Genomic DNA, 15,492 nt, shown 5'->3' with positions numbered 1-15,492 from the left:
TCCTGTTGTGCCTTGCCTGCTCTCATGGGACATAAGCGCTCTGTGTGATTCCAGGCTGCCTGCTGCCAGCCCTGGGTTACATTGGGAAGCAGGCAGCTGACCAGCAGCACTTCTTCCAAGGGCGCTGCCTGCTTTGAGAGCCTGCTCGAGACCTGGAGTCGCCTTCCCTCTGCTGCTGTCTCCAGCAGTCAGCCCCTGCCTGGCACAGAGCAAAAGCCTTCCCCTTGGAGTGCCTGCAGCAGGACCAAGCATTGTGATCAGATTCCCACCGGAGCTGTGCCATGGCTAGGGTGGATTTGGGCAGCATGCTGAGTGACCACGCGCTGAAACTCTTTATGCATCCTGGTAACTTAAGGAAAAGGGGATAAATTTGGTTGGTAGAGCTTCATCCTCCAGAGATTACTGTGCACAAGTGGCCTTTAGGCGATACTTCACCTATTCTCTCTCCTCATTCTATCTGGGAGGGGAGATGGGAAGCAGGGGATTACGTTTCTTCTTTCTCTCTGCTTCTTTTCAATATCTTCACCCACAAACACAAATTCCATTCCGGTATCTATGTTTACAACTCATGAAATCTGTCCAGATTAAAATCTTAACCTCTGTCTGACATTTTTGTGTAGATCATTAGTTATCAGCTTAATCTCCTTGTGGTTAATCTTATACTTCCGCCCATTTCATTACCTCTCTTGGTTACTGACAGCCCCACTTTCCTTTTTGCTCTAGACTATGCATCCTCTTTGGTGTAGATTTGTTCTTATTTTTTGTGTCCAGATTCCATTTTATACGTCTTTCCACATAACTTACTTAAAATGCAATCTTCCTCATCGCCATTTAGCTGAATATGTCAACTTAGTTTTCATTCTTTCATGCCTTGTTACAACATATTTCTGTATGGCCTTGGGAAAAGCAATCTTATTCCTCTTATCTTTGCAGAAAGCAAAGGTTAGACATTCTGCCTCATGCTTTGGTTGTACTGCTCCTTGTTTTCAGGACAGGGTTTGGAGGTAAAAGTCACAGCTTGTCTTAGACGTGTGTTTGGAAGAATCAGATGAACCTTGTTCTTAGACCACCACACTACATTGAAGCATATCTGTGTATCTCCATTGCAGATACCAACTCCCATGCTTCTCTTTTATGACTTGCCCTGATGCAGCATCTTCTCTTATTCAGCACTAAGCTGCTGACTTCTTATTTTGGTGTGTTCAAGCTTCTGATCACTAAGAAATAAACTGCTCTCATGAGAAGCTTGCCACCAGCACTATGGTCACCTGGCTTGAGGTGGTTCCCATCCTGCTTGTTAAGAGAGCAGAGAGCTGTATTCAAAATACAGCATGGAGAGACTTCACATGCAATTACACTTATTTTTAGGACATCTGTGGCTGCCTGAACCACTGCACTGTGGTTCTCTTGGCTCTTCTGGGATCGCAGTGTGAGTGAGCAGGTTCAATGGGAGTAGGTTAAAGTGAACAGGGATGTTTGCAAGATGCTGTACATCAGGAAGAGCAATATATAGTTAAATATTAACATGAAGCTTTCATGAGGCGCCCAGGTGGCATGTTAACCGTTGAATGATAAAAACAAATCCTTAGGTTGTAATAAGGATTGAAATTTAACAAACCACAACAGCAAAACAGCACCCTCAGAGCTCTGAGTAAAGCTGTCATGGAATTGTAGGATGGTTTGGATCGGGAAGAACCTTAAAGCTCCTCCAGTCCCAACCCCTGCCACTGGGACCCCTTCCACTGGAGCAGCTTGCTCCAAGCCCCTGTGTCCAACCTGGCCTTGAGCACTGCCAGGGATGGGGCAGCCACAGCTTCTCTGGGCACCCTGTGCCAGCGCCTCAGCACCCTCACAGGGAAAAGCTTCTGCCTAAGATCTAATTCCCCAAATTAATGATTCTGGTTGTGGTCTAAATGACAAATGATCTCTTCTGCTGTGCCGAATCAAGCACAGTACGAGGTGCCTGATGTCCAAACTACTTTAAAATTAACTACTCCTTACAAATTTCCATGTTCCCCAGAGGTTGGGTGCCCTGAATGTTTCTGCTCCTTTTTATGGGGAGACATATTTCACTTAGTCCTCTTTTGCATATTACTGTCAGAATTGGGTGAAGCTTGGAAATGGCTTTATTGTGGTGGCTTCTAGATCTTCAGTTCTAAGCCATTCGCTCTAGCAAAGCCTAGGGTTTAGTACCAGTTTGCATGGGGGTATTACACTTAGTGATAAGGAGGATTCCAGGTCTGCTTGAAGATGTAGTATGGTTGGTCTGGGGGCTTGCATATAAAGCAAAGGTTGGTGGTTATTTCTGATCTTTTATGCTGCACTAAGCTCCCGTATAGTTTTGAACACAAAGTACAAGGAGCAGGTTCGATCTGCTTGCCAGAGAATGGCACAACAGCAGTGTTGTAGGTACTAGGTAAAGTATTTACAACTTCTTGTCGTTATCCTTGCGTGCACTTTGTGCCACTTGTTCTCTTTTAAGAGTGCTGCTGTGTTTTCAAATCAAACTCCTTGTTTTGGTATTTTCAGCTTGATTGCCAACGGTTTAGCCAGATTCCTGTGAGTTGTTTTTACCTGCTTGGGAATCAGCTTGACTGCAAGGTACTAAGAGATGAAAACAGACCTAGTCTTGAGTCTTATTGTTATAGTTCATTGTTTTTCTTTGTCTCCTAGCTTTCATCAGAGAGATGGTTTGCTCTGTAGGTTCAGTTCATAAGGGGCTTGCTGTAAACACCATGTACACTGCTTGAAATACACAAAAGGCAAAGGTTTCTTTGATCTGTATTCTGTCTGGGTCATGTTAGGCATACTTGAATGGAAGGCATCCAGTTATCTGTGTAAATAGTTGGGGTGACAGAGGACAGCAGGAGTGAAAACCTCCATGGGAGAGAAACAGAAGGATCTAGAAGATCTGTGAAACAACAGCCTGGCCTGAAGGTTCAATGGGGAAAGGTGAGGGACCTTCATAGTTGAGGTTTGTAGCCCAAGAAGTCCTATCCTCCCAAATAAGAGATGATAGTTTTGCTGTCTTACTAACTCCAGCCTCGAGGTGAACCATAACATCTGAAGTTACACAGGGTTTTGTAGCCTGGGTGCAGGTACCGTGCTGTGTGCTCAGTGTGGTAGCTGGAGCAGCTCATTTGCAAAGGTTGTAACTTCTTAAGAAGATTAAGAGCAAGTGACCGAAGACAATGTGGATCTGTTGCAGTTGATGGCTTCCTCCAGGCTTCCTCCTGTTAAGATGACTTATATATAAATATATTTTTGTTTATTATGTAAATAAAAGTATGTGTATCTATAGGTATGTATGCATATGAGTTCCTCTTAGCAAGATTTATGTATTCCTTGGCATAATTCACATATGAATTTCTCTGTTTCCAGAGAAATACTCCATCAGCAGTTGTAGTGCAAACAATAATAGATTACTCCACACTCTTAACAGCAGAAGGTTGGCATGGAAAAGACTGTTTCTGGAGACATCTCCCTTTATCCATTCTTTCCTTCTACCAACAACAGAGCTGAAACTTTTCCCCGTATCTCCATTCAACAACTTCTTTCACAGACCTCCATATCCTCCATTATCATGACTGGACAAGGTGGCACGTGACTCCAAACACTTTTATCTTCTCTGAACTCACATTTGCTCATCCTAACAAGCCCACACAACAGTCCGAGCATCTCCATAGGGTTCAGCTGTGGTGGCTGGTCTTGACTGGTAGGATGCCTTGCGGGAAGAAGCTGAATACACAGGGTTTGCAGATGGCACCGGTCCTGTTTTGGAATATTTGAGACATTCCCTGTATGAGCACGTAACTTGTGAGTGGGTTGGGAGGTGCAACAATAGATAAGAGTTGTAATGCTGTCCTGAGAAATGTCAATGGGAAGAGCTTCCTTTACGTTTTAGTAAGTGTGTTGTTTTTGGAAGTTACTGTCTATGGGAAGGGAGGCACCTGCAGTTAATTTTATCTGTTCCTGTGTAAATACAGACCTCCTGATGTTCCCAGCTCACAGTTCAGTGGGGTCATGGCATTATGTACTGTAATATCTTACTTTATAAATAACACTTTAATTTTAGTGCTGATTGTAAAACCTTGGATTTATTTGGCACTTGCTCCTTCCTGACTTGGTGCTAAGAACTGAAATCCTGTGTGCGGATCACAGCATTTGAGTTGATGCGTTTTGGGAGGGTTGTTCTTTGGATGCCTTTGGCATTGGGAAAAAGGGAGGGATGGATGGTGTTGGAGCGGTCGAGCACTGTGAATAAGTGACAGAAAAACTGCTTGAACTTTTTGTGATATCTCCTGAATTTTGCTTGATAACCGCAGCCAGTGTCGGGCATTGCTGGCGGTCATGTTGGAGAAATGTGTTAACCTCTTGGGTTTTTGTTCTCTTCTAGTTTCTCCCTTTGATGCTTCAGAAAGGTCTGGGAGAGCTGCTGTTCTTAGTCACAGAGGTGATGGGAAGGCCTTGTGCTTCTACAGTCTGATGGACCTCTATAACCATGTTCTCCCCAGCCACATCACTGCCCTTGTAGCGCCCTGGGAGCAGTTTGCCCTGCACAGCCCAAGAGCTGCCACTGCTGGGGTTTGGGGTTTGGGGTTTAGGTTTCTGTCTCTTTGGTCTTGGTGACATGAAGAAATAATTGAAGGACATAAACCACAGTGCAGAGGGGCTGGCAGGGCACTTTTTGTTACAGCAGCCCTCTGCCATGGAGTTCTAGATTTATAACCTAGTCTTCACTGGACATTTTTATTTCATTTTTAATAGCTCTTTCAACCTTATACTATATGAGTGCACTCGGATCGGGTATCACCTTGATGTCTTCAGATCAAGTAAATGCTCACAAGTAAAGAATGATCATGAGTCAAAAATGAAGTTGTTTTACAGGTAAAAGTTATGTTACGGGATTCTGTAACAGACACTTAGTGACTCGCTGAGTTTGGCAGGAAGAGTTAATCTTGAGAAGTGATCAAGTGAAAAAGACATGATTTAATACCTCCTTTTATAAGGAGGTAAGATCCATATGGACTTCGTAGCAGCGATGCCACTCGGCCTTTGCAGAAGTTGGGGAAACAAACACAACCTCTGTAGTGCTAAATTAAGATCCCATGCTTGCACCACACACTCAGAGCAGTTACTGCCGGGGGTGATTAGTCCTTGGGTTTCCTTTTTTTCCTAGCTCGTTGGGTTTTTGTTCAGACCCACACAGTCCCATTTCTGCAGAGGTCATTGTTGTGACTGTACAGTTAGGACGTGAAGTGACAGTTCCCACTGCAGCTGTAACTCAAGAATGATTATTATGTATGTGTGTGTGCAAGACTATTAATGGATAAATTTATGTGACCGATCCTGCAGCCATTTACAGTAAGGGGGGGGGGAAAAACCCCTCAGGGAAATGCAGAGCTCTGCGATAGTGTTTCTGTGGGACTCTGGCTTTGAGTTATACGCGTGTGCACGTCATATAACATTACACTAACCTAAGCTCTGGCATTGAGCGATACGTATCGCGGCCAAAACAAGCCATTTTAAGCTGTGTCAATGCCGGGTTCATACTGGCTTCCTCCTCCGTTTTTCTCCTGGTTATAAATACACCTCAGGAGTTAAAACACTCGCTGTGAGAATAAACCCTGCAATAACCAGTTAAAGTGCGTTGGCGTGGTGAGTTTTGTGGCACCATAAGCAGAGAGTGGCACCGTGGGCTCCCGGTGGGAGGTGAGGGCTTGTTTGGGGAGCTGGCAAGGGGTTAAGGAGTGTTTGCCTTGTGCAGATAGCTGAGCGGTTGGATGCCTCCCTGTGCAGGCAGCAAATGCATTGGCTGAGGTTGAGGGCGGTTCTCCTGCCGCAGATGTTTTCTGTCCTGGACTTCGTTGGATCTGGAGCCTCCCAATTGCCTTGTCTGTAATGGAAATAACAGCTTGTGTAATTCAGCAAAAGGGACCTGGTGGTGCAAGGCGAGTTTGCTCCGTGCCACTGGCTCGGTCGGGATATGGCTGGTGGCCCTGCTTGGCCAAGAGGACCTCTGGTAGCCAGGGCTACCTCTGCTGACCCACGTTCCCATGGATGGGGCTTGTGATTGCAAGGTGGAAACATCACTTTAACTCATGACAGATCAGTCCTGAAACCATGTGGGAGCATCCGTCTGTACAGAGACATATATGAGGTATCTAATGTTCATATACATGGGTTAGAATTTCTTCTTAATGAACTGCTTACCTCTTATCATACCCTAAGCACCATCCATTTGAGCACTGAGCTCAGCTCACCCAGAACATGGCTATTTAAACCCATCCTGTGGCAGAGCATCTCAAAAGAAGAGCGAAACTTACCCCAAGTGATTTTTCTCTCTTCATTTTATTTTTCTCTTTTTCTGGCAATTCACTGCTGTTATTTTACTCACAGAAAGCAAGAAACAAAACCTGACACCAGTGGTTTTATTCATATTTCAGTACACAAAGTGCTTATCAACTGAGCAGCCGAATGCTTAATTGACTTGCCTATGAAATATGGATCTCCTGGTTACCTGTGCTGGCTCATATGTTTACAGTATCAGTGTGTTTGTTTGCACCTGAAGCACAGGGAAGTGACGAAACGACTGGAGCGATCCAGAGAGGTGGAAATTCCTTTGCACTGACTCCACTGCCTTTTGTCCCCCCCAAGCTGGGCCTCAGCAGCATGAAGAAATGTCAGTTTGAATCTCTAATCAGAAAGGTTTGTAAAATGCATTGTTTCCTAAGTCTTTGGAGCCACTCGAGCTAGCTAGTTAAATATTTATTCACCCCTGGAACAACAGGTTTGAACCTCTTGTTTTTCCCCCAGCCAGGGCACATCAGTTAAGCATTCTGCTGTTTGTCGTCCTTGGGACAGGGATTTTGGAAGTCCTATTCTTAAAGATCTGATGAAGAGTGGCCAGGATGAGCAGCTTTATGCTGGTGCTGAAACACTTCTTCCTGCAGCAGCTTCTGTGGTACAGTGTGATGACTTCTGCCCCCACCCCAAAATAGCTGTTCCCTTGATTCTAATGAGGATTTTTGAAGTTGCATTTTGACTTTCTTCTGTTCTGTGTGGAATGCAGAGAGCTGCCTTCCTTCCCTATGCCATGGTGGAGGCACCACATTGTCCCAAAGTTCCACAGCATCAACCAGAGGCTGGGGCTGTATAGATGCTGTGTGTAAACGCATCCTGTGCATCCTCAGTGTGTACCAGACCATGCCACAGCTCCCTAAAGTGCCATCTCATTTTGAAGAGGTGAATCTGCATGAGCTGATGACAATTATTGGAGTCTGCAGACCTCAATGATGATGGGGTCTTGAGGTGCACTTGGTCAGCACAAACCTGTTCAGTGTTTTCCTGCAGTGAAAGCATAATGTGGCAGAAAAACAACCCCCAAAACCCCCCATCTGACCCATCCAGAGGCATATAACATGGATGCTGTAGTAACAGTTACAAGAAGCAGTAGTGGAGATGCACTGGTGAGGTTTCTACATGACTTTTAGGTGCTTTCTATCATGCATACTTGATAATCTCAATACAACATCAATTCAGGAGCATATGTAATGGGGATTTGCACAAAGTAATGATTGACAATTTCTGGTCTCGAGTACTTAATGGAAAAAAAGATTGCCTTGGCTGCTTTGCTAGCTTCAGAGCTGTCTTTTAGACATCAAAAGCTTGTAGAACAGGAAAGAGAAACGTTAAGAACAGTTTAAAAATAGTTTAATTGTATCTGCTAAAAACCTTTAGGGCTGAGAACTTCAACAGTTTCTGCCCTGTGAATATTTGCAGCTGAGTTCAAAATGTGTAAATAACCACAGGACTTTGAAGGTTGGTTTCCATGGCAAATTCAAAGAAGTAATAGTGTGACATAGTGTGAAATAGGTGCCATAGAATCACAGAATCATGCAATGGTTTGGGTTAGAAAGGAGCTTAAGATCATCTGGTTCCAACCCCTTGCCATGGGCAGGGATGCCTCATGCTGGACCACATCGTGCATGTGTAAAGGAGTGCTTTGCGTGGGGACCAATCTCTGCTCCAGGACTCCTTGAGAAACAAATGTTGTCTTTTAACAGCAACTTTGTCATTCTTCAGCATGAAACAGAGCCGGGAAAATACCCTTTTGGAGGGAGCACAGATGATGCATACTGGCTCGTGCTGCCAGCACTCCCCACTCCAGCTTGCACAAGTTATTCCCACATGTGTGTTTGTGCAGCATTTGACTTCCCAGCTGGATGCTGACCCACTGCAAGGGACTAGTGAGTGTAGAAGTCATCCCTGTGAGACGTCAGGATGTCAGTGCTCACTGAGCACACGTGGGGAAGTGTGTGAGAAATAATCCAGGCTTTTTCCCCACCCATAAACCTTGATATTTTAGACTGGAATTAATAAGTTTGATAGTGCTTTGGACTAAATTCTGGAATTTTCTGTGTTGTGTTTTTTGTTGGCAGTGTTTCCAGTAAACTGCAGCCGTGACATCTGTTGCAGGCTTGTGCTCCATCTGTGAGCTGGTAAAGAATGTATAACCATGCTTTTAAAGCAAGCTTCTCCTTTTATATTTCATCTAATCAGGTGCTTCCATTTGGCTGTTGCATTTCCATCAATTAGTATTTATGAGGGGCTCACAAAATCAGACCTATTGCTAGAAAAGGGCAGGAGGTTGGTCAGCATAAAAGATGGATATGAAATACACTCCTGTGTTTGTTGTTGTTGGATGAATCGTGAGAGATGCACAAATACCTGCAGTGAATGAGTGATGTGGAAGCAGGGAGATACTTGAGATTAAACTGACCTTGTGATAGAATTTCAACCTTACCCATTTCCTATTTCTTCAAAGGATTTATCAGGCTGGAACAAAGCAGAGGTTGCTCATCTTTACTGTCCCACCTACTGCTGCTTATTCCAAGAATGGCATTAACCACTTTAACACACTTAGTTCTGCAATCCTTTAACATGGGGTGGAGCGTGGTGAAAGGGGATTTTGAGGCAGATGGTGTTAATTCAGTGTGGAGTTACTTGGTCTGGGCAGCACTGGTCACAGGAGGACTTACCTCTGTCTTCCTTTACTGAAGGCACTTGGGCAGGACCTCAGAAGCCATTCAGCTGTGTCCTCAGACAAAACCCTCCTGTGTGGTGAGAATATGTTGTCTTGATCTGTGTCTTGGCCATTCATAGCTGTAGCCCAAAGGCTGTATGAAACCATGGAGATAAATCCAGGCCTGTGTTCCCCATCCTTCGTCTGAAGTTCTTCCTCCTGCTCTTTAAATGGCTGCATCAAAGCAGTACTCGGCTTTGGTGCTTGCTCCTGTAGTGGTGATCTCAACTTTATTCTATCTTTCCTGACTTGAAGTCCTGTGGGCATGTTCTGGATTAAGCAGATGGTTTTATTTGGTTCAGCCTCATTAGAGCCATTAAGGCTGAGTGTGAAGGTGCTGAGTAGTGGAGGAACAGGACTGTCCTTCCCTTCTGAGCTGCTCTGGGTTTGCTCAGCCTCCCCTCTGGCTCCTTCCTTGCTCAGCGTTAGTCATGGTGTTTGCTCTGAGCTATGCTGCCACTTGGTTTCTATTTCAAAGCCCAAACCACTCATTAAAAGTATTGTGAGGCACTAAATAATGGGTAATTAAAAAGTAAACCATAAAAACCTCAAGCAGTAACACTCGTGGGTGCCATTCTTTTGGGGCTTGATGGGAGAGTCACCAAAGAGCTCGTGTTGGGTTGGCAGGGCAGCAGGTTTCCTCTGGGGAAACCGGGGACAGGTTGATAGGCAGACAGGAAGCAAATCCTGATAGAGCTGAAGAAGTATTGTTGGACGTGCATTATTTGCAGCATTGCTGTGGGAAGCTTAGTTTCTTAATGTAAGAAACTAGAATCTTCTGTGTGAAACTGGCTATCCCAGTCTGGGAAGCTCTCCTTGTAGAGGCTCATTGCTTGTGGGCTTCGGTTATAATGTTGGAGTCACCAAAGCTCTCCTGGGAGCCTTATAGGACTGGACTTGGAGGAGAGGGAGTCTCAGTTTTCTCTCTTTGAAGATGAACATTAACGAGTTGTGAGGGTGGATGATAACACTTCCAAAAAGTTATTAACATTTGGGACTTGCACTGAAAAGCGGAGATGAGGGAGATGCCTGTGCTTCATGGGTGCCTCTTTGAAAAGCAGGATGAAGTATCATTGCTTGGAAGCCTTCATGGTCATCACTGCGATGTTCATTTCCTTTCCTCTGTTCACAGTTTGTCCACCTGCCTGCAAGTCCCAGGGCTGCACCTCCGATGGTCAGTGCTGCCACAGCGAGTGTCTGGGGGACTGCACAGAGCCCAACAACCCTGAGAAATGCGTGGCTTGCCGCAACTTCTACCTGGAGGGCAGATGTGTGGACACCTGCCCACCCGGCTACTACCGCTTCGAGGGCTGGCGATGCGTGACCTTCAGCTTCTGCCAGGAGCTGCACAACAAATGCAAGAATGCCCGGGAGTCGGGCTGTCACGTTATCCACAACAATGAATGTGTTCACGAGTGCCCATCGGGGTACATCATGAATTCCAGCAAGTAAGTACAAGTGTCTGCAGGTAAAGAAACCAGGCTGTAGGTTCTGGACTGTGCTTTCCTCTCTCTTGGACACAGGGCTTGTGTTCTTTGTTAAAACCAAGAAAAGTTTCCGGCCTTGGAGAGGCTGTGATGATTACCTGGTCTCCTTTAATATGATTTGTAAGCTAATACCTTGCTAATTCAAGCCATTAAAAGCAGACAGGTCTACCTGCCATGTGCTAATAGCTTATTCCCTGGCTTCCCCTGTTTCCTCTCAAGTGTGGAAAAAGGGGGAAAGGGAGATTGAGAGGACAAGCAACAGGAGCATCCTCAAGTTGGGTCTTTCTGTAATCAAGTGGGATGAGGGAGATGGGCAACAGAGAGGCTTTAGTAGCCCTGCTTCCCTTCCCCTCCAAAGCTGACCTCAGACCAGAGAGCCCTGCTATTAAGCAGAACAGGGAGAAGTCGTGTCTAATGAAAAGAGCATAGCATGTTTTGAGTGGATCATTCCCAGAATATCTATCTCTCGTCCCTGTAATTACTTTCACTGAGAAGGTTCAAGCTGTGCCAGACATAAATGGACAATGTAACAAACAAGTGTAGCACAAATCAAAGCAGGGAACAGCCGTTCTGCCTATTCCCAGGGTTTTCGACAAAGGAATTAAATAATTTATGGGGCTGAGCTGTTTATCAGTGAAAACCTTTTTGTTTGTCCCACAATAACATTATATATTGTGATGAGTCAGATTTCCTATGAATATTGGTAGCTCTGTGCTCACATGTATTTGCTCCTGCCTTAATAATTTCAGGGAATTCACTCTAACAGGACTTTTCATTCTGGTTCCTGTTTTGTTTTTCAAAAGAATGATTTAGCAGCCCACAAAGTAGAGCTGCTGCTTGTGTAACAGCACCCATCGCCTCCCTCCTATGTTTGTTCCAGGCTGCTGTCAGTAGGACCTTGCAACAGTACTCCGTGCTTTTCCTAGAGCATCTATTTCTCTGAACTAGTTGGGAACACGTTCTTGTGGTGGTGTGACCAGGGCAAGCAGTCATCTTGCTGCCATTTAAGAAGTATTTCCCCAGAGCACAAAGCACATGCTTGCTTGCCTTTTTTTCAAGTAACTTTATGTACAGTCCTTAATCAGAGGATTCCCAGATGAATGGGCAGCTCCACTCGTCAATTGTATGTGTGGTTCATGATCATCTTGGGATGGAGGTCTGGGTTTCTTGGTTTTGAAAGCCCTGGTGTGTACAGCACAGAGCAGCGTCGTGGTGGATGGTCTGTTCAAAATGATCAAAATCACTTCATTCTGGTTTCTCTTACATTGGAAGGGACAAAGTGATAATGTTTGAAACATGGAAGTGATAGTTTAAAGAATTATCAGCACTTATTTGGAGTTCCTCAGAGCTGCGTGCTGCTCGCTGCAAGTGAATCCCATGGCAGATTGTTAGGACACCATTGCTTTGAATGGATTCCTCTGCTTTTGCGAATGGCAGGGGACACCCTAGGTGATATTCACATCTGCATTCCGGACTCTCTTGTTTTGCAGCTTGCACTGCACCCCCTGCGCAGGGCCCTGCCCAAAGGTTTGTGACTATGGGAAGGAGAAGACGATCGATTCGGTGACATCAGCCCAGGAGCTCCGCGGCTGCACGGTTGTTAATGGAAGCTTAGTAATAAATATCCGTGGAGGAAGTAAGTTCTGCAGGAATAAGGGATTAAGCAGGGCTGGATGTTGGAGCAGTAAAAATGACTCTATCCATGAGCTTGGGTATTTTCCTTTTGCTTTGACCACTTTGAATTTTAACATGAATCAGAGAAATAACCCCAAAGCAAAAGCTTTTGTGATGTTTGTTTGGGGTTTTTTTTGCTAAGTCATTTCTTGTAAGGTCTTATGAAATAATGTACAACAGTTCTATTTAATACATTTGGGCTTTGTATCAGTGTTTGTGAGATCAGAAAACTAAAGCCGATGTTTTCCTCTCCATAGATAACATAGCAGCTGAGCTAGAAGCGAATCTTGGCTTGATAGAAGAAATCTCAGGTTACCTAAAAATTCGCCGGTCTTATGCCTTGGTTTCTCTCTCTTTTTTCCGTAAACTACATCTGATTAGAGGAGAAACACTAGAAGCTGGGTGAGTTCTTTCAACAGATACTTTATTTTAATGCTTTCAGGTATCAGGAGTGTCAGGGCTATCGGGGTGATCTGTATTGGTAAACAATTCCCAAGTTATTTTTAAACATTCCTTTGCTCGTGGCTCATGCCTACCAGGCAGAGTAGTTTGCCTTCATTTATCTTTGATGTCTGGATCAGTGCATGAGGAAAATAGCGTTTTCAATGGATCCCCTCCCAATCCACATTTCCATTCTCTGCTTTCAGGAATTATTCCTTTTATGCCTTGGATAACCAGAATCTTCGCCAACTCTGGGACTGGAGTAAGCACAACCTCACTATTGCACGAGGCAAACTCTTTTTCCATTATAATCCCAAGCTATGTTTGTCGGAAATCCACAAGATGGAGGAGATCTCTGGGACTAAGGGGCGTCAGGAAAGGAATGACATAGCCCTGAAGACAAATGGGGATCAAGCTTCATGTAAGGAAGCCTGAGAATGCAGTGAGACTTGCATCCTTTTCTTTTCTCTCTGTCTTGCTGAACTCATGCTCTTCCTTCTCTCAGCCTAGCCTAGGTTGTTTTTCCAGGGACTGTCCTTGTCCCTCTGGGGAATCACCAGATTTGCCATGTGCACTGCAGCAGCACTGTCACTATGCTATGAGTAAAAGTACTTAGGGGTTCTCCATGCTCCTACCGTGCCAACTTTGGTCTTCAGAAGTTTGCTGCTTGTGTGCTCAGCTGTGAGTTTTCCAGGGTTAAGTGTACTGTGGCTTTTTGAAGAGTTCAGCACAACATAACCTTATTCCAGGCTGGTCTTTGTGTCACTGCTGAGTACCTCATTAATAGTCAGCATCTTCATTTCCCATGTCATGAGGTGACAGTATGCACACAGCATAAACAGTAGAGAAACAGGATTTCCACCCATCTCTGGAGCCATGGGAGGGAATTGCTATGACAACAGCCAGAGATGTTTTTCCAGCACTTGTTATGCTTCTCAGAGGTTTTTAAGCTCACAGAACAACGATAAGGCAATGCCTGTGTCAGCGTGGCTGAGAAGCAAACACACAGTGTTGCTTTATGCTCTAAAGTTGTGCTGCTGAAGATGTAGTTTTGTGGACATTTATTTTGGCAACAGTAAGTTCATCCCTTCTGCACCCCCAGCCCTGCTGTTTGTTCCCATTCTATGCCACACACAATCCCCTTTCCTTGTTTGTGCCAGTATAACTCTTACCAGGCTGCATGGTGAAGCAGAAGGTAGATGTAATCAGGTAAAAAATTGGTTGGTTTTAGCTTATGTCATCTCTCCTCCTTGCCCCACAAAGTTTTACATGCATACACAGGCTAACACGAGATGTGTAAGCAGGTATCACCACCAAGAGCCCCACCATTAACTGAAGTATGATTTCAGTTCCTTGCATTTCATTTCCTTGCTCTTTCTGCAGCTTGCCATGCACCTTAGATCATCTGTGGCTGCACTGTTTCTCTGTGCTTGGTGCCAGCACTGCTCAAACATCCCCTTCCCCAGTTCTGCCCTTGTTATGCTGATCCGGTTATTTGTGAGTCTTTAAAAGGTGAAAGCGTTTCAGATGAATTGGTTTCCTGATAGGGTTTGCCACGTATCAGCACATGCACCCATGCCAGGACAGTGGAGAGAATGGAGCATAATGACTTCCTACCCCAAAAAATAGCAGTACCAGTGTAAACCCATACATAGAGCCATACCCTCAGGGATATCACAGCTCTAGCCTGGGCAGAGTGAAGGAGCTACCTGTAAAGGTCGTCTCCTCCCACGAGACTAAAAACCTCTTCCTACATTTGGGGATGAGCCTGGATTTGGGGTTCAAACCGAGCTCTGTTGTGTGACTGTGTGCAGCTCCTGGGTTGTTTTAGCTGGTTGTTTCGTTTGAAAGCAGCTATAAGAGATGGTTGCACTTCTCTTTGCCAGCTTTAACTCCACTCTTGCTGAGCTGTTGCCTGTGCCACCCCCCACCTCAGACCACAGGTTGCTGCTGTGTTTGGCTTTTTGTTTGCTTTTACTTTTCAAGTTGAGCTTTCACATGGGTAACATCCTGTTTACCAAAAAAAAGCACCCTTGTTTATTCTGGATGTGGTGCCAGTGAAGTGAACACTCATCCTCCCTTGTGTAGCTACTGCAGGGACAGCTAATCCAATCAGAGCTACACAGTTTGTCCTTCTCGGGCTGCTGGGACACACCATAACCAAATGGGTCCCCTGAGCCTCGAAACTCCATCCTCCTACAACTGTTTGTTGTTCTTCCCTCCAGCATGCAAAGGGACCACGCTGCTCCAGGCGAGGCTGGGAGTTCATACACTTCATTTTTGTAGCCTCTGCCTTCTGTGCAAACCTTATTACTGGGTTCAGCTGTGTTTAAAATTCATCATGAATTTTAAATATGTTGCCTTTAGATTTCCCACTTACTAGCACTTAGTTCAACTCGACTACAGGGTCACTTCCATAAAACCATAGAAAACTTAAACCTGGCAGGAACCTTAGGCGGTCATCACCTCTAACCCCTGGATAAAGGCAGAAACAGCACTGAAGTAAGACCAGGTTTTGATGAGCAGCTCTTCTCAATGCCACCATTCTTACAGCTGTCTGTGGAGAAAAGAGAATTAAACCTAGAATCCTTTATTTGTTTTAGCATTAACAAAACTCATTGCTTCTCTTTTGGTTCAGGTGAAAATGAATTGCTGAAGTTTTCCTCCATTAGAACTTCTCATGACAAGATCCTGTTGAAGTGGGAGCCATACTGGCCTCCGGATTTCCGTGATCTCCTGGGATTTATGCTTTTTTACAAAGAAGCGTGAGTGATCCACCATTAAGTTACAAAATAATCACTGTGC

General features: G+C 44.9%; 2 protein-coding genes across 2 annotated transcripts in view; one reads left to right on the top strand and one right to left on the bottom strand.

Moving 5' to 3' along the window:
- Window positions 1–15,492, bottom strand: part of PEX11G (peroxisomal biogenesis factor 11 gamma) — a 343,872-nt gene that overhangs the window by 241,509 nt on the left and 86,871 nt on the right. The window lies entirely within an intron of this gene.
- INSR (insulin receptor) overlaps window positions 1–15,492 on the top strand; it is a 50,057-nt gene that overhangs the window by 19,323 nt on the left and 15,242 nt on the right. The window contains exons 3-7 of the mRNA XM_061353182.1: window positions 10,218–10,533; window positions 12,063–12,208; window positions 12,504–12,648; window positions 12,894–13,108; window positions 15,326–15,452. Of these exons, the coding sequence (XP_061209166.1) occupies window positions 10,218–10,533; window positions 12,063–12,208; window positions 12,504–12,648; window positions 12,894–13,108; window positions 15,326–15,452 (949 nt within the window). The remainder of the gene's footprint in view (window positions 1–10,217; window positions 10,534–12,062; window positions 12,209–12,503; window positions 12,649–12,893; window positions 13,109–15,325; window positions 15,453–15,492) is intronic.

This window comes from Neopsephotus bourkii, unplaced genomic scaffold (assembly GCF_033783945.1).
Source record: "Neopsephotus bourkii isolate Nb327-2 ecotype Australia unplaced genomic scaffold, CSIRO-AGI_Nbou_v1 NB_2, whole genome shotgun sequence".
Classification (NCBI taxonomy): Eukaryota; Metazoa; Chordata; class Aves; order Psittaciformes; family Psittacidae; genus Neopsephotus; species Neopsephotus bourkii.
This window is presented reverse-complemented; position numbering and strand designations above follow the sequence as displayed.